At 48.9% G+C, this 23,093-nt stretch overlaps 2 protein-coding genes across 2 annotated transcripts in view; both read left to right on the plus strand.

The window, feature by feature from the left end:
• The window catches only part of LOC149340856 (mitochondrial glutathione transporter SLC25A40-like), a 31,549-nt gene extending 11,549 nt beyond the window's left edge, over positions 1-20,000 (plus strand). The window contains exons 5-9 of the mRNA XM_089549755.1: positions 464-538; positions 2,484-2,582; positions 11,554-11,651; positions 16,839-16,920; positions 19,642-20,000. Of these exons, the coding sequence (XP_089405881.1) occupies positions 464-538; positions 2,484-2,582; positions 11,554-11,651; positions 16,839-16,920; positions 19,642-19,844 (557 nt within the window). The 3' untranslated portion in view covers positions 19,845-20,000. The remainder of the gene's footprint in view (positions 1-463; positions 539-2,483; positions 2,583-11,553; positions 11,652-16,838; positions 16,921-19,641) is intronic.
• Positions 20,001-20,125: 125 nt separating this feature from the next.
• On the plus strand, positions 20,126-21,583 carry LOC149340857 (uncharacterized). Its single transcript, XM_089549756.1, has one exon. It carries the CDS (start codon positions 20,956-20,958, stop codon positions 21,538-21,540), a length of 585 nt encoding a protein of 194 aa, XP_089405882.1. The 5' UTR covers positions 20,126-20,955; the 3' UTR covers positions 21,541-21,583.
• The last annotated feature ends 1,510 nt before the right edge of the window (positions 21,584-23,093 follow it).

The raw sequence follows: 23,093 nt of genomic DNA on the forward strand, positions 1-23,093 counted from the left end.
GCATCATCTCTGCTCAACACCTGGCTGCATTCTTCGTTTTTCTCCACTGCATCAACTGCATGGCGTGAAGTCTTCTTCTCACAGGGTTCTTTTTCTCCGCACAAGAATGTGCTGAGTCACCGTTAAGTTCTTGGGAAGCCACTGTCATTGCAACTTGCCACACTTTGCAACCACGCAGGCCCCTCTGGGGATAATGGGAGGATCCAGTGTCGCTGCATTTTGCCCTTGCTGCAAGCAGTCTCTCAGGCGGGAGGGGGCAGGTCGATTCACCGAACGCACACATCACACCCCTTCTGAAAATCGAGACTTGTGAGAGAGTTAAAATTGTTTTAGGCTAGAATAGGGTCTAGTGGGATGACTGCAAGTTGTGCTGAATCTGTAACCACAGTGTTGTATGCATGTCCATGTGCCAGTGATGGCCTTGAAACTTACTTTTATTTTGTTTCCTTTCATCTCTTTCCAGTGTTCTCTGCAACTGTGATAAGTCCACTGGAGATGGTCCGGACAAAGATGCAATCAAAAAAGCTTAGCTATCTAGGTTTGTACATATTTATTTTTTTTTGCATGTTATACGAGTATATTCATGCAGAAATGAGTGCAGATGGTTTGCAAAAATTTTAATTCTTTTGTCTTTGATTTCGGGTGATGTTTCAACTGGTTTGTTTCACTTACGTTTAATGCAAGATCAAATTAAAAAAGAAAGCTTAGGAGAGTAGTCTCAGTGGCTCTAGGAGCTTATGATGTGTAACAGTGATGTTTTTGAAAGCTGTGAAAAAACTTAAAACAACTTTGATTTCTTTAAAAGAGCATATGTGTTCAAAGTTAGTGATGCATTTTCTTCTGGCAAGAAACATACTTGTTTTCTGCTTCTAGCTAAGCTTCTTTGTTGAGTTGTGTGCAGTGATAATTAAGTACAAGGAGCGCCATGTTGCCTGTAAAGATTCCTTGTTGTTCCAATCCCAGACTTGTGCTGCGTAGAATTTGAAAACTGAGGACGCTGGCTTGACAAGTCCACTTTCAGCTCTTGGCATTAGCTTCGGAAAAATGATGTGGTGCCGCCAAGCTTCACCTGTGGTGACTACTTAAGTAATGATGCCAAAGCGGATGCAGGTGGTGAAGAAATTCTGGACAGCCGAGGCATTGGGAAAGTAGTAGTCGCCAACAAAGGCAGCCAGTGTGGGGTACAGATGCTCCTAGAGAGCTCACGCTTCAGTTTGGCGAAGTCGTTGATGCGATCCTCTTCCCAGGGCTGTTTGCTGGCTCTTGTGTGAGGGAAGCGAACAAGCACTGGGTGTCTTTATAACATAGAAGGAGTGTCGAATTCCAAAGTTGAGAGGCAGCTTGAAAGGGACAGTTGTGGGGCAATTAATTCTTCATGCACTTGACTCTCAATATAATTATGCTTTTAATTTTACTCCATGCCATGTTGTAAGTAAAAGCTCGTTAATTCGACACTGACGGGACCGCGAAAAATTGTCGAATTATCCGAATGTCGAAATACCGTATGAACAACAAAAAACAATGTTTGCCGCAACAGGACATACCTTTATTTAGCAAAGATCGCCGTCTGCTTTTTCGAGCGAATTTAAGCGACTATGATAGCTCTAACAGCTGCCAGGTGCTCCGTGGCACACGCACCGTCAGGGATTTGTTCACAGAAGTCCTCCCACACGGACAAGGCTTCTGCGGCTTCTTTCACCGTGCACTTCAGCATTTGGGACAACTGCTCACAATCGTCACCTTCCGATGAATTGCCATTGTCAGCGCCTGTCACTTCTGCAATTATTTCATCCTCGGTCAGCTGACAGGACACAACGGCGAGGCGCGCAGGCACTGCACGCTACCCACTTGAAAGCAGCGCAGTAAACACGCTGACAAAGCGCGCAATTACCAAAAAAGGCGCTGCCTTACAGTTAAATAACTGCGATCGTAGCAGCAAGAATACGTGGAAACGAACACACACGCCAAAACGAGACTTGCTGTGTGGACGACACCAACACGACTGCTGCGACACAACAAAGCACAATGAAGGACACCAGCTGCTTTGTCCGCTCTAACCTTGCTTCCCTCGCTCTCTCTCACGCTGCTGATGATGATTGATGATGACCATACGGATGGCCTATCAGGCGTACTGTAGCGCCACTCGTAGAGTGTTTTTTTCTTTTTGCTTTCGACGCAACGGCTTGGCGGGCTGCGGAGTGAAGTCGAATTAACCGGCAAAATTCGTACGTAACGAGAGTTTCGGCCCATAGACTCCTATGTATAGTTGTAGGGACCTCGCTTGTGCATCGAATTATCCGATTTTCTGAATTAACGGGGGCCAAAGTAAACAGCTTTCAGTTGATCGCTTCATAAAATTTTATTTCTGTTGTGTGAGCTTATTACTGTTTTTTGTTGCTGCGTTGCTCTTTTATGGCATTCCTTGTCTTCAGAACATGTGTTCTTCTGCTTCTAAGTGAACATTCCTCTCACCATTGGTACAGAAATTGGACAAGCGGTGAAGAGCCTTGTCAAGACCAGGGGTCTGCTGTCTCTGTACACGGGTCTTGGACCAACACTCCTGAGGGATGTACCTTTCTCATGTGAGTGTGTGGGCACCACCTGTGTTTTTGCTGCTCCTGAAAGGCATGTTGGAGGTCAAGTGGTCATGTATTGTTTATTGGAATTCAGGCACCCTGCAACTTCAAGCACACACGCCAGCACTCATTGCATCCACACCTACCTTTGCTTGGGTGGAAGGGTCATAGGGCCAGAGAACACTGTCGAAGTACTGAGGAATGCGATAACGGCAATTATGGTAGTTAATTGGCACATAAGCATCTAAAGGCACTGCTTCGGGCTCCTAGTGTTCGACTGCACGGTGCTTTTATATTTCACTTGCTTCTGAACATTTCGCTTCTGCCTGCCTGTCCACATTATTCCTTGGCCGCTTGTTATGTTTCCAGTTCCTTCTAGACCTCATGAATTTTCCACTGTGTTTCAGCTACAGCAATGCACTTTTGAGTTATCGGTTAACAATTTTTGGTATGACACATATCTTTTTAGAGCACTCTACAGACACCATTTTTGCACATGTCATGTAATGTGCCACCATGAAGCTTCTTAGAGTTGCAGTTGAGTTTGGGCTCAAACTGGGCTGAGTCTATTGCAAGATAAAAAACCTTTTCCAGGGATCTTCAATTTACTGTCATTTTGCGCCACCTGTGGCCACCCTAACCTGCCTAATTTCCTGCTTTTGTTGCTTAAGTCGACAGTGCGCTTGCAACAGCTATGTTTTTCTTCTCCTGGTGTCCACTCTATCACCACCAACACCACCACTCTGGCCACCAGTTTATCAGTTCTGTGCATTTATATGCCCTGCCCATGTGCGGATATCTGGGGCTAGGCTACACTGCCATTCACTTCAAATAGGGATCACGGAGTATCTTTTAGTCTCGACAAGTTTAGAATCAAGTGACGTAAAAAAATGTATATATATTTCATTTTTAAGTCATATTTTCTCGGCAATAATTGCATTCTTTGCTGCTGAAGAAACATCAGCACAGGCGCTGCGTGTTCATGAGTTCATGGAGTTCTGTGAATTCGGCAGCTCGATCAGTGGCGATCGTCTGCCTGGTCGGGTCCGTCGAGCACGGTAGGGTCTCCCATTCCTCCTAGACAGTCAGGAGCCCCAGGCCCCGTGGGGGAGGTTCTGCCAGGCATTCAAGAAGAATATGGGTAAGAGTAGTGTGGGGGTGGATGCATTGGGTACAAGAGGCGATGTATGCTCCTGGGTGGCTACTGTAGAGGAAATAGGGGGAAGGAAGGGTGTGGGTCTGATGGCAGCACCATACTACAGTCAAACCCGAATATAACGAACTCAGATAGAGCGAATTATTCCTTATAACGAACACTCGAAGTTGTGATATCGTTATCCATATGAAATGTATTTTTTATAACGAATTACACATTGGATACAGCGAACTCTCAGCGCGCGCGATCGCTCACCAAACGCCCGCCAACGCGCCTTTGTGCCCGCATCCAGTATCTCTAGGCAGCCATTTCCGGGCCGCAATCGGTGCCGCGATCGCTGCTATCGCGTGCAATCGGTCGTCAAAGGACCGCCAACGCGGTACTGCGCCGGTTCCATGTCGCGACGCCCCGCTGCCTGCCCCCGCGCCGCGCTTTCGTGAAATGCAGGGCAATCGGCCCGGGAGGCTCTTTCTGCAGTAGCTTAGGGCTCCCTCCACTGCGCATGCGCGGCCCCGCGACGCTTTCCCGCGTCTTCTCAGCTTTCTTTGCTCGCGTTTGCAAGTCGTGCTGCTCGCTTCCGGACGTCCCTACTTTGCTGCCGACACATTCCGCCGCTACATCCTGCAAGATGACGACGAAGCAGCGGCGTGCCGTGCCGCTTTCCTACAAACTTGAGATGATTAAAGGCTGACGTTGCCGCGCACTTCAAGATTCCGAGGAGCACGTTAAGCACCATCTTGAAAAACAAGTCGGCCATCAGAGGAAATGCGCAGGAGCACCCAAACGCTGACGGCTGTCGTCTTCGCAAGCCGGCTTACGAACTCGTGTATAACGAATTTGGTACTGAGGTTTGTTAAAGGTTCGTTAAAAGCGGGTTCGGTTATAACGAAATACTTCATATAACGAACTATTCGCGTTGAATCATGCTATTCGTTATAAACGGGTTTGACTGTATTTGCTGATAATCGGAAAGTAATCGGTGGGGTGAGGGCATATAGCTCGCGTTTGGCGTGGTAACATGCCTTGCAGTGAGGTCATGCTAGGACCCAGGGACCTGCATGCCCCAAATCCCATGTTCAAATAGTTATTTCTCCCTCTCTCTCTCTTAACACAGGCACAAAAAACCAAACACTTTATTTTTACTAAGAGCAGAAACTGTGTGAGCTGATCTCAGCGTCCCTCTACAGGCCTTGGTTGGTTGTATAATTTTTACACTATTTTCAGAGAAAAATTCATTTTAAAGGGACTATGAAACAAATTTATTGAGATTATGTAAAGATAGGCAATCCATCACTCGTCACTCCAGCGCAAGAATTTTTGAGCTAGCATCAATAACAACGAAGTTATAGGCGATTAAAAATCACCCTCCTCCTCTCCCCCCTCAACTCGTACGCGCGGGGCACCATAAAAAAATAAAGAAAACAGCTCCGGGACTGGGCTCCGCCCATGAAAACGTCATTAGCTGACGTTCGGTTTACAACTTCCGGTTGTCGCACTCGCGAGGAGCAGCGTGCATCGGCAGCGTCTCTCCGGTCTCGGCGCTTTCTTGGATTGCGGCGCGCGTCGGGTTTCTTTGCTAGTTGGCAGAATGGACCCGGACCTGTTCCCGGCTCACACAATGTTTTATTTTTTTGTGCGCTGGTTCGGCCGTCACACCGATGCTGCCAAGTCTTGGTGTGAAACACCGTGCATATACTGAGCCTAGCTCTCGAATAATGTTGGACACCCGGCTGCGGGATCGCAAAATCGCGCCGCCCGACTTAGAACTATTAAAGATCAGGTAGCATGGTCGTGCCGGAGAGGGGATGAGGAAGGTCGGAGACGAGGTTTGAGGGAAAGACAAGAAGAAGAACTTTATACAAGGGAATTTACATATATACAAACAGCAACTGGGAGAACGTCTCAGTAAGAGAGTCTCAAAACAAAGAGCAAAGCTACAAGACGATGAGCTCAGATGGTCAGGAGCTACTCGGCCGTCCAAGGCGCCGAGTTTTATATCCTTCCTTGTCCCTGGGCTCCCTAGATGGGGGCGGGCTTGTCGGGAAAGGAGGGTCCTGAAAGTTCACTGTGGCACCCACACACACACACACTCAATAGGGAACACGTCCCCGTCACGTGTTGGGAGAGAAGGATGCACTCTGCGTCGCGCAGATTCTGGAATGCTCTCGAACAGCATTCCTGCGCCTTTCATGTGGTCGCACGTGCTCGGGGTAGGGGAAACGGTCGATGACCACTTCTCCCTGGAAGACGGCTGCTGCTGTCAACTTGATGTGCCCCTTGGAATGTCTAGTAATGCGAACCGTGGCAGCTAACTTCTTTCTGTACTGCAGAGCTGGCTGGCCAAATGCGGGGTAGATGACTGACGCCGCTTCCGTGGCTAATTCAGGCGTTGACCCCGCATGCCTTTCATGACTCATCGGCATTCCGCTGCAACCGCGCCGATTTTCTTCTCGCGACGAAGGCGAAACGTAACAGACTGCCCCGCCGGGAGAAGGAGATCCCGATGGACAGGGGACTGCATCCGCTGTCTGGAGGGATGTCGCTCGAGGCTGCTTTTAACTGGAGTCGGTCATCTCTCGTTGCTTCTTGAGCCCAGCGCACCTCGAAGTCTTCCTTCGCACGTTCAGGTTCACAAAGGGCACTGCAACGTGACTTCAAAATGAGCGGTTCCCTGCTAGCGTTAGAACTACGCCGAAAACCCAACCGGTCAGTCAGCAAGCACGACACAATCCACACTAAGCAATGCCAGGCTCTTTCCCTCTTATCCAGTCATTTAATCCTTTAATCCCTGGGAGTAGTCCAGCAGCACTCATTGTCCACAAATCCGAACATTACACTGCAAAACCCGTCTCACTTTGAAACAAAAAAGCAAAACAATATGTTCAAAAGCCTATATCAGGAAAAAAAACACCAGTAAGCAGCAACTTTGATGCTTATTCTTGCGTTAGGGACCTCGAATTAAGCCATCGGCATTACCTTGGAGACTCCCCTTTTTGTAACGAAGTTCGATTCGTAATGATGACAACATTTACGAACACGCTTGTTTCCCTTTTCATTCTACATGGCAGCATACTACCCTAACCTTGCATAACCCTGCAAAGATTCACTCAACATCGCAGCCAAAGTCACATTAATTCTCCTAATGCCATAAAAACAAAGCGACTCCAGGCGCTTATGCTATTGACCCGCAATGGCCCATCTTACTAGCACTTCCGCGTGTCAGCGGACGCTACCACAAGTGCATGGTGCAAAACCCATTGCATCAAAGAAACACTATACCGCTGCTGCGAAAACTAACAAAGAGCATTTCAAAACTATATATGCTCGAAACTTTTTCCTTCTGCATGAAAAAAAAGAAAAAGCAAACAGCATCGACTCATTCTTAGACTATGCTGCTAACTATCCACTTCGCGACTCGAAGGGGTTGCCCATTCTTCAGCCGCGCCCTGCGCGGTCGCAGACTGACAGTGGATTTAGCTGCCGACAACCGACAAAAATCGAGGGGCCTAACTGCGCGTAGACACCTGAGAGCTCCACACTCCCTGCAACAACGATTAGTTCCGCACCCCGCCCGCGTGTCTCCAACGTCCGAGCAGCGAGGGGGTGACGGTCGTGTATAAAAGAAATGCCTGCGTGTTCTGTCTCGATTTCGGAAACTCCCTCGTTTCTTTTTTTCACTGGAGCGCGTTCTGCTGCGTTCCCTCGTGAGGTAGCAATGCGTGCTTCTCTCTGGCCCGCTGCAAGTTTTACTCGTTCCGCAACAACTTCTGCAGTGTCTCCACAATCGGGCAGGTGGCTTTCGTTTTGTATTAACTCGCCTAGGCAACCTGGCCTTCGTACGGTGCCTATCGCATCTAGAGTGTCGCGGTGGCAGTCTCCGACGATTACGTTTTTGACCGGCCTTAACCCTTACAATGTTTTGGGCCCGTCCTTCGTCCTTTTTCTGCGGTCTACCCCTTTGCTTGGCTCTCCTTGAGCGCGGCCGCTTTCCAGAAACTGCCCTGACTGTTTTCTCCTGCGCGCCTCCCTTTCCTGCGGTGACCTCACCCTTCGCCTCTGCTCTTCGAAGCAGCACCGAGCCGCATTTCTCTCTTGAATTCCAACTATCGGCTCGTGCTTTCGGTGAGGCACTGCGCATCGCAGCATCCAACTGTTCTGACGGCACCTTACTTTCGTCTGAGCATAACTTGCTCTCCTGAGGCTTACTAATTGACCCTGCGACCCTAACTCCCTGGCCTGCAACTTGATCTAAACCACACTCGATGGCTAACGTTGCGATCTGCCCTTGGGTTTCAGCGGTGCACTCGGGTGATTCGCAGTCGCTCTCCTTACAGCAAAGCGCTGTGTCCAATACTTGGCTACTACTGTTCGCCAGCCGCATCGAAGGAGGGTCTCCCTTGATTCCCTGACTGCTCTGGCCCGCAAGCTCACTAGTCTCTTCCTGAGCAGAAGCATCAACCTCACTTGTCAAAGCAGCTTTTGCCCCAGGGCTAGAGACGGTCGCTTCTCCCGTATTAGCGTTGTCTGTGCTCGCTAACGAAGCAGATTGCTCGGCTTTGTCGTTGACAGGATTGCTGCGACTCACAGCTTGCTCTTGAATCCTATTAGACACGGCCTTCACTGTATTCCCGTGAGGACCTTCCTCACGTGACCCAAGGACTACATTTCCCTGATCACTGAGACCTTCGGCGTTTTTCTCCGGGGTACTAACCCCTTTACCGCAGAAATTCGCCTCCATCCCGGAAAGTGCATGCGCTTCTGAGCTCGCAACTACCGCATTGCGCCTTTCCTTGTTCCTAGCACTGGTGCCCAAACTCTCCCTTGAGCCCTTGTGGCTTGCGGATTTGCACCTTTCGCTAGTTTTTCGACCGAGATCCTCGGTCCACGCTGCTGAAGTGGCCTGCCTTTCCTGGACCAAACCTGTCCTATACCGCCACTTATGAGCAGCAGCCGTGTCCTCCGGCGACTGAGCTGAGCTCGCAACTCGGTCCCTGACACTCTCGCGAGGTAGCTGACCATTGCCAATTTGGCTCGTGAATTCGACCTCTGCGGATAGTCTAAAGTGCCGGAAAAGCTCACTCTTAGCTATCGCATAGTTGTGGGCATCCTCGTCCGACAACCGCGCTAATACGTTGCTGGCTTCACACGGAAGGACTCCCATCAACACAATTGGCCAATCACCCTGATCCAGCTGTTCCTCCTTGCAAATTTTCTCAAAATTTTCCAGAAAAGTACTGAAATTTTCCCCTTTTCTGAACATACTTAACCGAGATCGCGTTCTTATACTTCTGATCGCGTTAAGTTTATGCTTGATTTCCCGCTGTCGCTCCTGCTCCTCTTTCTCTAGTTTTTCCCTACGTTCAAATTCCTCTTTATCTTGTTTTGCCAATTCACTCTTTGCCATTTCCCTTTCCTCAATGGTCTCAAGGCATTCCGCGAGCTCGTCATCTTCAGCCTCCAACGCAAGAATAGCCTTCAGCAGCTCTGGTTTTCTGAGTTTGTCTGAGACATCCAGACCCAACTCTCTTGCAAGTTCCAGTAACTTCGGTTTGCGTAACGATTTCAGATCCATGGCCGCTCCAAGTGCTGCTTTCTCTACTGCCCCTATTGTCTTGCCGCACTAACCCGGCAGCAACGACAATCCCAATTACCAGCTCTGTTTCTGACACTTAACAAAAGCCTGGCAAAACTTAGTAGAGGAAAGTCCCGCACTCACCAAACCTCGCAGCCAAGAACCCAGCGCAGTCGTTCCGCTGCAGGCAACCAGTCATCACACAGGGCTGTTGCACTGCTCCCGACTCGCCGAACTGCTGCTCAGCAAACCGTTGACCACGTCTCTCCGCTGACGTCCGTTGACTCGATTCCACCGCTGGCAACCAGTTATTAAAGATCAGGTAGCATGGTCGTGCCGGAGAGGGGATGAGGAAGGTCGGAGACGAGGTTTGAGGGAAAGACAAGAAGAAGAACTTTATACAAGGGAATTTACATATATACAAACAGCAACTGGGAGAACGTCTCAGTAAGAGAGTCTCAAAACAAGGAGCAAAGCTACAAGACGATGAGCTCAGATGGTCAGGAGCTACTCGGCCGTCCAAGGCGCCGAGTTTTATATCCTTCCTTGTCCCTGGGCTCCCTAGATGGGGGCGGGCTTGTCGGGAAAGGAGGGTCCTGAAAGTTCACTGTGGCACCCACACACACACACACTCAATAGGGAACACGTCCCCGTCACGTGTTGGGAGAGAAGGATGCACTCTGCGTCGCGCAGATTCTGGAATGCTCTCGAACAGCATTCCTGCGCCTTTCATGTGGTCGCACGTGCTCGGGGTAGGGGAAACGGTCGATGACCACTTCTCCCTGGAAGACGGCTGCTGCTGTCAACTTGATGTGCCCCTTGGAATGTCTAGTAATGCGAACCGTGGCAGCTAACTTCTTTCTGTACTGCAGAGCTGGCTGGCCAAATGCGGGGTGGATGACTGACGCCGCTTCCGTGGCTAATTCAGGCGTTGACCCCGCATGCCTTTCATGACTCATCGGCATTCCGCTGCAACCGCGCCGATTTTCTTCTCGCGACGAAGGCGAAACGTAACAGAACACAAGGAACATGCGGTATTACGGTCGTAGAACGGACGGGAGAGTCAAAGAAGGTCGGGACCGAGTCTGCATGTCGAAGCAGCAGCCGAATGTGAACAGCAGCAGTACGTAGCCGTCAGGCCAAGGCCCTCCGCGACAGCTAACGCTTCGAATTCGTCCTGTGCCCTAAGTAAATGCGGCACCTTTTTTTAAGTTCTCGTAGATAAAATTGTCTTCCATCGCGGATCATATCGTGTAAACGTCCATACCGATCGCTGTAAGCTGGAAACTCATCTTCCCGGCGGGAAGAAACAGTGTCGGCAGCGACTTCGGTCGAAGCTTCAGCTGCTTGACATTCATGCCTGACTATCGAACGAGCACTGGGTTATAGTAGTAAGCGTCAGGTGCGAAGTGTCGACCGCAAACGCGGAGTCTTCGGCGTGCGTGCGACGCTGGCAGTCCGATGCGCTCCATCCAGGCTGCTCGCTCACGCACGTCTCTAGGAGTAACATGCCTGAGTTCAACACCTCGCCAGTCACTGGGTTTGCAGCCGACGACACAGCAAGGCGTATTCATCTTGGGCGGTCGAAAAAGGCACTGCTAGTGGCTCCCGAACTCGCGACAGAAAGAGGCGGCAGAGGTAAATTAAAACCATATGCGCGAAGGCAATGCCCTCGCTCGCGCTTGCCCCAGGGGGTCGCGCGGCAGCTCGAGCAGACGATTTTCACCGCTACCGGAAGTGTGCCCGTGACGTCGAAGCTGCGGCGGCTCTAGCGAATGACAGCGTGTGGTGGCCTGCCGACGTCATGGGACTAGTGACGTCTATCTTCCCGGTTTTGGTTTCAGAATTGCTCCCTACGAAGACACCAAGCGGCCCGCGAATTTTGAAAAACACGGTTTTTAAAAATTCATAATAAATTGCCGGCTGAGTTCCGAAGACTCATACTTGGTGTCAATGCTTCTGAGCATCACTTCTAACATTTGCAAGCGGCTTTTAATTCTTTTCATGGTCCCTTTAATGGTTAAATTGCCGTTGTACAAATAGATCACTGTCACCTTCAGCCTTGGTGTGTATATGGTTGCAGTCTCATAGCACTGCAGATGCTACTGTTTTACATGCATGGAAATGCAATACAGCCTGCGATTGCTGGGTGCCAGAGGCTCTTTAAAACACTGGCAGCATTGTGATATTTGTCTTCACATTATACAGCCTCGCATGTGCGTTAATGACTGTTTTGTCTCTTACGCCAGGTTTCTACTGGACCTGCTATGAACATTTGAAGCAGCGGTACAAGCAGGAACAGCCAACCTTCTTGTTCAGCTTCACAGCCGGTGCCGCTGCAGGAACTGTGAGTCACAGCTTGCATTGTCTCTTCATGCAGGCCCCCTTCAAATTTGTTGCACAGCCAAACGTTTCGGTGCCAAGGTGTTCTTAAAAGCGGTGCCCACTCTATTCCTTGCCTGCTACTTGAACATCAGTTAGCCACAGTAGAACCCTGCTGATGTGTTTTTCACGGGACCATAAAAAAAAAACAACAAAACACGTAAGAACCAAGAAACGTAAGAGCTGGGAAGTAAGACAAATTGAAAAATGACAGTAGTGGGCAACTGAACACATTTATTGCCTTGTTAGCGTTTGAAAATATCATGCTGCGTTGTCTGTCACATTTTCTTGCGTCTGGAGAGCACAACTCGCTTTTCCAAAACTTGCAGTGTCGTGTGGCTCTCTCGATCGTCACGAACATACCTTCTTAGAAGGTCCAGTGCCGCCACAGCTGATGTAAATGTTGGTTCTGGCTGCGGCTCATCCTCCTCCTCCTCTTCTTCGTTGCCACTGTTGTGCGCGTCGACACACTCGCCCACAATCTGGTCTATCGTCATAATCTCAGAGGTGGCAACGGCATCTTCGACAAAAGCATAATCGCTATACGCGATCCTGTTTGCGCCAACCACTCCTGTGGCCATGTCGAGTTCGCAGTCCTCGGTGGTACCAAAATCGCCCATGGCGCAGCAGTATGTGCCGCCGAAACACTTCGCGAAGCAGTTCTAGAATATTTGCGGCAGTGACAGCACTCCATGCCGTTGCCAAATAGTGCATGGCAACCAGGATCGTAATGCCAGACGGCTGCTGCCCGCGGTCCACAGAGGCCAGGGATCACTTCACAATGCACTTTCTGTAGAAATGCTTCACCTTTTTCATGATGCCAGCATCCAAGGGTTGAAGGTGGTTGGTCGTGTTGGCCGGAAGGTACACTACCTTGACGTTCCGCAGCGACATAGTGTCCTAAGGATGCGCGGAGCAGTTGTCTAAAAAAAAAACGACGACTTTTCTGCCCTGATAGCCTATCTTTGAGTCCGTGTACAAGAGGAACTCGTCAAAAATTGCGCATGTCATCCAGGCCTTGCTGTTGTTCTTGTAGTGGCAGGGCAGATACTGGATATCTTTCAGCCAACGTGGGTTTTGAAATTTTCTGATGACCCACGGCTTCGTCATCTGAGAGCCATCCGAGTTGCAACACAATAACACGGGGAGACGGTCTTTGCTGCATTTCCCTCCGTGGCAAGTCTCTCCTTTCAAGCCAAGCGCCTTCGATGGCTGTACCTTGAAAAAGAGGCCTGCTTTGTTGGCATTGAAAATATCCCTAGGTTTGTAGCCGTCAATAATGCACGCCACGGACTCTTTCCAGTTGCATTTCATCAAAGGTGAGTTATGCAGCAGGATTTGCAGCATGGTTTTGAAAACCTGCTTCGGCTGACGTAACCACTGTCAAAATGCTTTTGGCACTCATAGTCATGCGAACATGGTCAGTACGGAGCATGATCTTTTGCCCTGCTTCCAAGAGATTTCCCTCTAGGGGAGTGCTGAAGAGCGATACCCTCTCCTTGCAGGTTGTGTAGCCGATATTGCAGCCAGGCACAAAGAACTTTTTACCCATGTACAAATAAATTTGAACTGAGTGGAAGAAAGCACATCTCTGCAGTCGCAGTCGAAGAGAATACCAAGCAGTCTTGCACAATGCACCTGTAAACTGAGCTGCCTGTCAGCCGATCAGGGATTGCTATCAGTGGCACGATATTATGAAACGGCTCTTTAATTGGCGAGACGAAGCAACAAAACACTGTATGCACCTCTTGTGCCTGCGTTGTCTGCTCGACGCGTCTCTGGTCAGAAATCAAAGTATTTTGACACTATACAATATAAACACTTCTGCCTGCTCAGAATTAGGTGGTTAAGTAAAGAAAGCAAGCATATATAAAGGTTGGACTCTTTGGACGCTGGCTGAGGTAGCCAATGTTCTGCGCATATGCCGCTGCTCCATAGGAACGCCCCCGCAGAATCGGAGAGCACAGCTTCCTGGACGCGTGCTGCCCCCAGCAGCGGCACTCAGCAGCAGCAGCGCTCACGCCGTCGGAGCACCTCTCTTTCTTCCACCGTGATTTGGATGACGCACTAGGAATATGGCTGCTGCGACTCTGATTTGCAGCGTGCGGGACATCCGTACCAATGACGTGTGTTTCTTGTCACACTTCATTTAGAACCGCTGTCATTCCACAGCAGCAGGCAGCAGTGTCTGTGCTTGGACTGCGCATCACAACGGAGAAAATTGGAGGAGACATTTACACTCCATCTTAAGGGTATTACGGGATAGCCTAATGTATTAATTTTCATATACAGTCTAGCCCGGTTATAACGAAGTCGGCGGGAATCGGAGATCACTTCGCTATATCCGCTATTTCGTAATATGCGGACTAAGAAAAAAATGCAAACATCGGCATATCGATTTATTGCCTCTGAAAGAAGTCGTCCAGCGTCCCCTGAACACGTTTCGTGAGTGCGGACTTCAGGATTGCGGCTTCCATACCATCCAATTGCGAACCAAAGATCTGACGAACCAAAGACGTCCTCGAAAAAAAAAAATATCGTCTCTGTTCTTTTTTACATTTTTCCCCTGCGCGGCGTGCTCTACCGCTCTACGCCGTGACGCCGTTCAAGGACGGCGCAACACGAGACCGGCGTGCCATGCGATGCAGTGAAGCAACCTTTCGCTCCGCAGGAGAGCAGACGACGCCACGAAAGGACGCCGTCAGCCGAATTTTGCTTTTATTTTCGCGGAAAAAATCGCCTCAAGGACGCAAAAATGTGTCGATTGGCAGATTATTTTTCGGTTGGTATTAAATCTCTTCGTTATATCCGCTGACGCGCTCTTAGTTACTTCGTTAAAACCGGACCCAAAATGTATTGAAAATGCAAAAATGGGAATGGGAAATTGAAATCCCTTCGTTATAACCGCTATTTCGCTATAAGTGGCTTCGTTATAAACGGGCTAGACTGTATGCAGAAGGTCATTCTCTGCTTTACATTCATAAATCCCTGGGAGTCCTCATACCACTCGTGGCACAGTGGTGCAGCCATTAAACGATGCGCCACTTCCCTGCGGTGGCAGGTGCTCTCTGTGGTGGGCCTTGTACGGCCCAGGTTGCTCTTCCCGAGTGACCAGTCATCAATTTAACTGCCACCTGCTACGATGGGCAGTCTGCTCGCTATCCAGTGGGCAGGTTGTGACGACACCGCAAGGTCATTTGACCTAGGTGGCCCACCTGCCTCCGAGGTTGCTCTCTGGGGCCACCTGCCTGAGCCATGCCCACGATTTTCACTCACAACACCGGTGCCAACAATGCAGGCATCGGATTTTCTGGACAACGGGGCCTTTAATGCTAGCACATTCAAAAAAAAATAAAGGAAGCACGATGTACGCTTGCGACCCGAATCCACAGTGTACAGCTCGCTTCTTGCTCGCTTCTGGCTCGCTCAGTGTCTCTAGGTCTAGCATGCTCTACACTGAAGCCACAGCGGAATGTGTCTTTGAAATAGCCGCCAATGGTCATAGAAGCGTCTACTCTTACCGCCTGCTCAATAACTTCATGCTGGTATGACCATACATTTAAATTCCCTAACGGCTTCGTCAGCGAAGCGAGCAATCGTTGCATGCACGTCTCCGTCTTGATTCCAGTCTGGGATCAACTGGGCTGTTGCGACATCTGCCACTAAAGTGCTTCACCAGCATCTCATTCTGCACTGTTCCCGCCGGCCGTCGTACGAAGAGGGGCGTGCATAATTAATTTTCTGTCGTATAGTCGAGGCTTTTAATGCATTATCTCTATGGGGGATTCGCCGGGCCCTCACCAATTTGTCGTAAAATGCAGGTCGTCGCATTTACGGGTGACGCATAATCGGGGTTGCACTGTATTTCCAAATGTATAAAAAAAAAAATGTGATCCCACACCTCCATGACGGTTGACGCCAAGCACAAGCAAAGTACCACCGCAGGAACAGGGCATGTGTAACAGTATATACAGATGCCACACGCCCTAACATGGGGTCATACTCACACGTCCTATATGTACGTAGACAAACAGCACCAACCATCCACACAGCTGTGTCATTTTCCAGCCCTCCCAATTTAACTAGTTTAGAAACTCAAGCAATTATATATGCCACACAAGAAGCCTCTCTTCTCACTAAACACTAGAACACTAACATCGGCGTCTATACAGACCTCAACAAAGCCAATCACAACATACAACACTGGCTGGAAACCCACGTATATGACGTTCCTGTAACCGCAGTTCGAACATTACAGTCATCCTGTTCGTGCTGTGATCGAGGGAAATGAGTTTGTTCTGCAACGGGCCCGAGAAATTACTATCCGGGTGCCCTCGATCCCCTATCCAAATCTGGCGTCGGCAGAAGACGCCGCATCATACTGAAAGCAAATAGTTGAACATTGCCAGAACATCAGGGAAAACCACCCAGTCTCTTACCCCCCCCCCCCCCCCCCCCCCCCCTTGGTCAGCGCACTCACTTATGAATGCACTCATATTGCCTCACTCACACTCTCGCAGACGTGCAAGTAAGTGGACGCAAGTGCGAGTGAGCCAGCTCTCATGATGCTGATTTATGCCCCTACCCTCCATGTCACTCAAAGCTGAACAAGCACGCACATCTTTCACAAAGTTGAAACTCTCACCCCACTAATGCTGTGCAACTTGGATGGCATGACACAGCTCACTGACCAGCTGACCGGAAATCAGGACAGATACAGAACATATTCTGTACTCATGTAATGCTGTTATTACATCTCTTTATTGCCCTTAGTGTCTTTCATCGCCTTAGTCACTTTGGGACGTTAAACCCCATAAGCCATCTTTATTGCCCTTACCCTCCCCCTGTTTCCTGGACTGTGTGACATAACTTGGGCTCAGCAGGCGAACAGATTAAATGCTCATGTCCCCAAAACACGTTATGATCCCAGCTAGACGTTACCTGAAAAAAAATGTTGCAGTATGAGAATATTTTACTGCCTTTATTTCCTAAGTTACATTCATTATTTTGTGCTCATTTCCTTCAAGGTCTTCAGAAGCCGCTTGTCGTGTTCAGTGCTATGAAGGTAGATTATAAGCAAATGCCTTGCGAAAGCCGGCAGTTTTGATAGCTGTATATTATTCACCCTACTAATAATTCACCTTTTTTACAGGTTGCTGCAGTGCTGACCTTGCCTTTCGACGTTGTGAAGACTCACAGACAGATAGAGCTCGGTGAAATGGAAATATTGCAAGGTGTGCATACATTGGTTTATGCCTCTCTGATAGTTTGTATAACGTGCCTCAGGGTATAAACAACAGATCTAAACCCAGGCAGCCTTGGTCCTGGTCAGAATGAAGTTTTAAAGAAATTGCCCCCATAAGTCTTTCAAACAATGCACGCAATGCCAGGCATGCATTGAATTGAAAAGATGGGAACTGCTCCCGCTACTGTTCCTGTGAAAAGAACAATGCTTTCATTATTACCTTTAGCGGCACTTTTAGAAGCTGTGCAGAATGAACAGTGCAGGGAGGAGAGGAAGGGGGAAGTGATGTGCTTATAGGGAACTATCTTGCTTCTTTAAGAAAAGGAGAAAAAAAATTGCTGGCAGTTTAGCTTTGCTAAGCACAAAATATTATGCAAGATCAATTTTTTGCGTGTGGACATCACTGCCTCGTGCCTGGAAGTGCGAGATGTGCACTGACCCAGGGAGCCAGTTATACACCTTTCCTTTCTTCAAAATCAGCAGATTCTACAATTTTGTTAACTCCAACTCCAATGTACCCACAGAACGCTGACGGCCTATTGCTCCAGTGCCGTTTTTCTGCCAAAATGTCAACGCAGGTGCAAGGAGCACGCATCTCTCTGTCACTACCACCACATAGCTCAAAAGCACGATTGAGGTGCTCACTAACCTAGGGAGCCAGTTATGCATTTTTCTTCCCTTTCATGACTTTTCATGACTTTTCATTAATGAAGACAACGATATTGTTGAGGACGGAGGGGCCCAGGAGTTGGGTGGGTCGTTCAGCCCCGCAGGTCCCGGCTCCAAAGGATGATGTCGAACTCCATTAAGGAGGAAACTGTACAGAAGGTTTATTTTAGATACTTACAGTCAAGATGGGAGTGCTCCGGTCACAAAACATCATCCCGTCAAATACGCTCCTGTTCCCCAGATCCCTGACTGGGGAATACAGTTCAGAGAACGATATCCAATCAGATAGGCAGATGTGAACACTGGTGGTGCCATCCACGACAGGGGGCAGTGCTGATGCTCTCTCGATGGAAGGGGCAGAGGCTGAGTCATCAAACACTGCTGTGTGAATTTGATCACTGCGGCAAGCCTTCTGCTCGTTGCCTCCCAGCAGGTGAACGAACGCCCTCTTACTCCCCCCCCCCGGACGTCTGAAGCATGAGACCTCTGTCGAGGACCCAGCCGTCTTTCAATTAGCAGCAACGGCTTGACCTTGCGCAGAACCACTTCGTCGTCCGGCGACCCAAGGGTAGACTTGGCCCCTTGACGCCGCCATCACCGCTGCTGCCACCGTCGCCAGCCCTCGCCGTATCTTTGATTCACAATGACTCACGTCTGGAAGTAATTCTTCCCAGACCCATGTTCTCCGATCTTAACAATATGCAGTGCATAGCGTGAGAGTGTGGCAGTTTAACACAAGGCGTGATTGGCTGCGGCGAAAGCATAATGCTGTCGTGCAGTAGCAAGCAAAGCTGATCTGTTCATGCTGCCGCGGATCCAAAACCCAGTCGCGGCAACATTTATTTTGTCTCTGCAGGTAGAGCCGCCGCGGTGGCTCAGTGGTTATGGTACTCGGCTGCTGACCCAAAAGACGTGGGTTCGATTCCGGCCATGGCGGTCGAATTTCAATGGAGGCGAAATTCTAGAGGCCCATGTACTGTGCGATGTCAGTGCACGTAAAAGGACCTCGGGTGGTCGAAATTTCCGAAGTCCTTCACTACAGCGTCCCTCAGCGCCCGAGTCGCTTTGGGACATTAAACCCCATAAACCAAACCTATCTCTGCAGGTATCTGAGAGGCTTCAGACAGACATGGCTTTTTCAGGATTGCTAGCGAAGTAGTGCTTTCGCACTTAAAAGTATTGTCAGTGCAGGAATGCACCTGAGATTTACATTCATGGACATCCACATCCATGCATTTGGGGTTTTGTGTCCACCCTACAAAAATGCATTTATACCTGTAATGCCCGGTGTATCACCTGTAATGCAGAGGTTAAAGATGGGAATGTTGTCAAACCTCGATGCAACAAGCACAGGTGTCAAGAAATATTCGCTATATCAAACCTTTCTGAAATACTTTTGACAAGCTCAAGAAATTCTGACTTATTGTATCGAACACAGTTGGTTGTAAAATGGATATATGAAGCTGCCAAGCATCAAGCTGTGCCTGCTGTGATGGCAGGCTGCAGGCTTTGCCTCACTACGCAAGTGACTAGTGTTGGTTCAGCAAGCGTTGATGCCGCAGCTCACACTTGATCTCGCACTTGGCAGCCACGCCACGAAAGAGATAGCAACATGAACAGTTGTTAGCCAGGGGGTCAATGCCCGTTTTACGCTTCTCGCACTGTCGATGGCGCCCTGGCAGTGGTGGCACAGTCGGTTGTAGGCTTGCAGTAGCCATCGTGTGCTTTATGTTTTGCATCAATGCTGCACTATTACTGTGCCCTCACCTGTGCTTCATTATGGCTGTAAAGTTTAATGCCTCAACTTTTCGCTTCAAACGCTTCCATTTTTATGCCTCACTTGAAACCTTTTCAACTGCACCATTGATGGCCTCAAGAGTGGGCAAGCCCTAGTCAGTCTGCGATACTGGACGTGTGCTCTGTGTAACACCTCTGCATTTTCTTATAAAACTGTGCAGATGCTGAGGCCATGCACGTCATGCTGGACTTGTCTGAAAAGATGCTAATCACAAGAAATTTCGTTTTCTTTTTTTCTATCCAGGAAAAAAGTCTTCAAGCACACTGGCTGTGATGAGAGAATTGTACCGGACCCAGGGCATGCGCAGTCTGTTTGCTGGCATTGTTCCACGCATATCAAAGGTGGCTCCTGCCTGTGCCATTATGATCAGCATTTACGAGTTTGGCAAGAAGTTCTTCCGGCAGAAGAATGCTGCTCGAGCTGCGGCTGTTGCATCTGGCCTTTAGGCGGCAGTTTTTGTGAGCTCTGCCATACCCTCAGCAGAGCTCATGGTGTACATAGTGTTAACAGGTCAAGGACCTGAACTGTATTGAGATCCGGTGCTAAAGCAGCCATGCTCATTAGGCTGTTTGATAAATAAAAGAAAACAGCATTTGTTATAATTTGTTACATTGCCCCTGTGTAGGCATATTCTAGTTGTAATGCATTGATTGGAGGCTGCTTTAGACAGCCTTCCTCGTGCCACCATACAGGAGGCACTCTACCTTCTTGGAGTGGATAGCTGCCTGTGTCAATTCATCACTCTCGTCCTCAGCAGGCGCTTCATGACAGTCCGCCTCGGAAACGCTCTCAGAATTCCTAGGGAAAATCGGCCAGGGTTTCACTCGTCTAATGTGCGAAAGCGTGGTGACGTGAGTGGTAACGCCATAAGCGACATCATAGCAGCGAGGTGGTACAAATCTCAAAGCTGTGACCAACTTTTACAGGGGTGGCCCGGACCGAATTTTTGGAAATGAACCGGGTCAGATTTAGAGGTCGTCATCGTTTCAGGCACTGTCAGTTATGGTTGGAAATCGATTTCGCCGAGGTCAAATTTCGGTGGTGGCCCAGGCCAAATTCTCACTGCTTGGCATCACAGTTGGTATGACGACGAGCTATGCACAAGCAAGTTTTTTTGCTCTGCTCTGATGATCGTATTAGTGCTTTTCCACTAATAAGGCAGGCGTCTCTTATCGCTTAGTTTTGAGCCCCTCCTGTTTAACCTGGTCCTGGCCAGTCTCCCAGACGCCATACACGTGCAGTGCTCCATGGAGGTCGAAGCTGGCCTCATACTTTTCCAAAGATCGTTAGAGCGACATGGATTGCGGTACACAACCATTTTGTGCGATGGTGACAGCCGTACATTTACAGCAATCCAAGAAGCGAAAGTGTATGGTTTCATTGATGTGCAGAAGGAGGACTGCGTGAACCATGTTCAGAAGCGCATGGGGACAGCACTGAGGAATTTGGTGCAGAAACAAAAAGGAGAGGGGAAGCGAAGCCTTGGTGGGAGAGGCCGGCTAACAAATGAGCTCATCACGAGACTGAGCAAGTATTACGGCTGGGCTCTGAAATCTAATGACGGTGACGTGGACACAATGCCAGAAGGCCGTAATGGCAACATGCAGGCATGTCACATCCACTGACGAACATTCAGATCACAGCCTATGTCCCACTGGAGAAAATCCATGGTGTCGCCAAAATGCTGCTAGAGCAAAGGGTGAGCCAGAACCCGGGCACCACTACAATTTGCCCAAAGACGTCACAGAAGCAGTGCTGCCCGTCTACACTCGGCTATCTGAAAGGACCCTGCTCCAGAGGCGCCAGCGAGGCAAGACCCAGAATGCAAACGAAAGTCTCCACTCCGTGATTTGGAGTCTAGTGTCGAAGGAGCAGCATTCTTCACTCGTTGCCGTGCAAGCTGCTGTTGCGGAAGCTGTCCTGCGCTTCAACACTAGGAATCTTCATGCGTCATCTGCAATCCTACAGCAGCTAGACATGAATTTCACAAGCAGTGGATCTCAGAGGGCCAGGGAGAAAGATCTCCGTCGAAGTGCCAGCTCGAAGAAGAAGCGAGAAGCCTCTCTGGAAGTGAGGAGGCAGGCCAAAAAGAGGCATAGAGACTGGATGCATCCCGATTATGCCCCTGGAGCATTTCCTTGAAATTTTATTGGGTTTTTCCCAATAAAGATGTTTTGAAACGTTTTTTCTTGATTTCTCAAAACAGCAATTTTGGCACACTTGTGATTTTGGAGGAAAAAATAGCTTTCGTTCTATTTCAGCTATCAACATAATTTTTTTTGTAAGAAAGGTAAATGCATGCAGTATGTAATATGCTCAATTTAAATACAATATTTATTTCAGAAATTTTTAAAAATGGGTCATATATTTGGCGTGCGAAGAGGGCGTTTTTTTCTAGCAACTTTGATGAGCTGTAAGTCTAGTTCAAATTGGCCCAGATCATTTTTTTATACCTTATTACACTCCTTAAACATCCTAGATTCATTCGATACTCAAACCACTGTGTTATGGTTTTCTATTAAGATGCTAATTTTTCTCCAAACAAAGAACCTAACATTTACAGTATGTCGGAAACTACTCATCCTATTGCAAAAGTAATTAACCTGAGGAATCACTTCGTCAAAATATGCAAGATGTGAAAACTTGGTTCAGATCTATTCATAAATAAAAAAGTTGTATATGAAGTGTAGTCTCCCAGACGCCATCCAGGTGCAGTGCTCCATCTACGCCGCCAACGTGGCCTTGTCAGACCATGGCCCAGCGAGAAGGCTCGTCACAGCAAGGAAATCCCTGTAGAAAGCTCTCGATGTGATCCACTCCTTCCTGGCCCTGTTGATCCATCCCAGGGGAGTGAGGTCATGGGTCATCACTAGGGCCCGGAAATTTAGGCATTTGCCTAAACATGCCTATAAATGCCTAAACGGGGGATTTTTTCACTTGCCAGCCTTTTCGTCATTTTTTAGGAAATACTACCTATTCAACCGCACTTTTTTCATATAAATGCATAAATCCGGCACTTCGGTCCTCGGTGCCGTTTTTCAATTTTGATACATCTGTCTATATGTATGGTGAAACGCGCGCGCCGATGCACGCGCAAAAGGCGCGGGTCTCGCCGAACGTTTTTTTTCGAGTTGTAACTTGAACGTAGTGTAACGAAGTGTAGCAAGAGGCGAGTTTGGAAAGATACCTGACAGACATTAGTGCAAACTTCTCAACATTGACGGAAAGGATGACAAAAGTTGCAATAGGATGGACTCTCAGTAGATTAATTGTTGAAGGTAGTGGCAGAAGTACCAGCAGCCAAGGGCGTCCGCAGAACTTTTTCCAGGGGGGTGCACCCGATGTCTGGGGATGGGGGAGGCGGTAGGTTTGTAGTTGTTTTCTGGTAGGGCATAAATAATATCCGTAATTCCAAGGGGGGGCAACCGCCCCCCCTTGCCCCCCCTTCCGGACGCCCATGCCAGCAGCCCTTCGGAGACTGGAAGGAAAGGGCGCTACTGCTTCTATGAAGAAGCAATTGGTAGAAAAAAATATATGCCTAAAAACAATTTTCCAAACCGGAGGCTTTCTACACGGAGACGATACGGCCACATCACCTGAGGCCTAAGCCTTTATCAACTCTCATGTCTTAGGTTCGCGCCACTAAGTTCATGTGATGTCAAAGAAGTCCTTTAAAGTACAAAGCTATGCTTAGC

Source organism: Amblyomma mixtum, chromosome 6 (assembly GCF_055824585.1).
Source record: "Amblyomma mixtum isolate Tamu chromosome 6, ASM5582458v1, whole genome shotgun sequence".
Lineage (NCBI taxonomy): Eukaryota > Metazoa > Arthropoda > Arachnida > Ixodida > Ixodidae > Amblyomma > Amblyomma mixtum.

Coding starts and splice junctions, on each gene's coding strand:
- LOC149340857 (XM_089549756.1), top strand. CDS start 20,956: ATGACGGTGACGTGGACACAATGCCAGAAGGCCGTAATGGCAACATGC.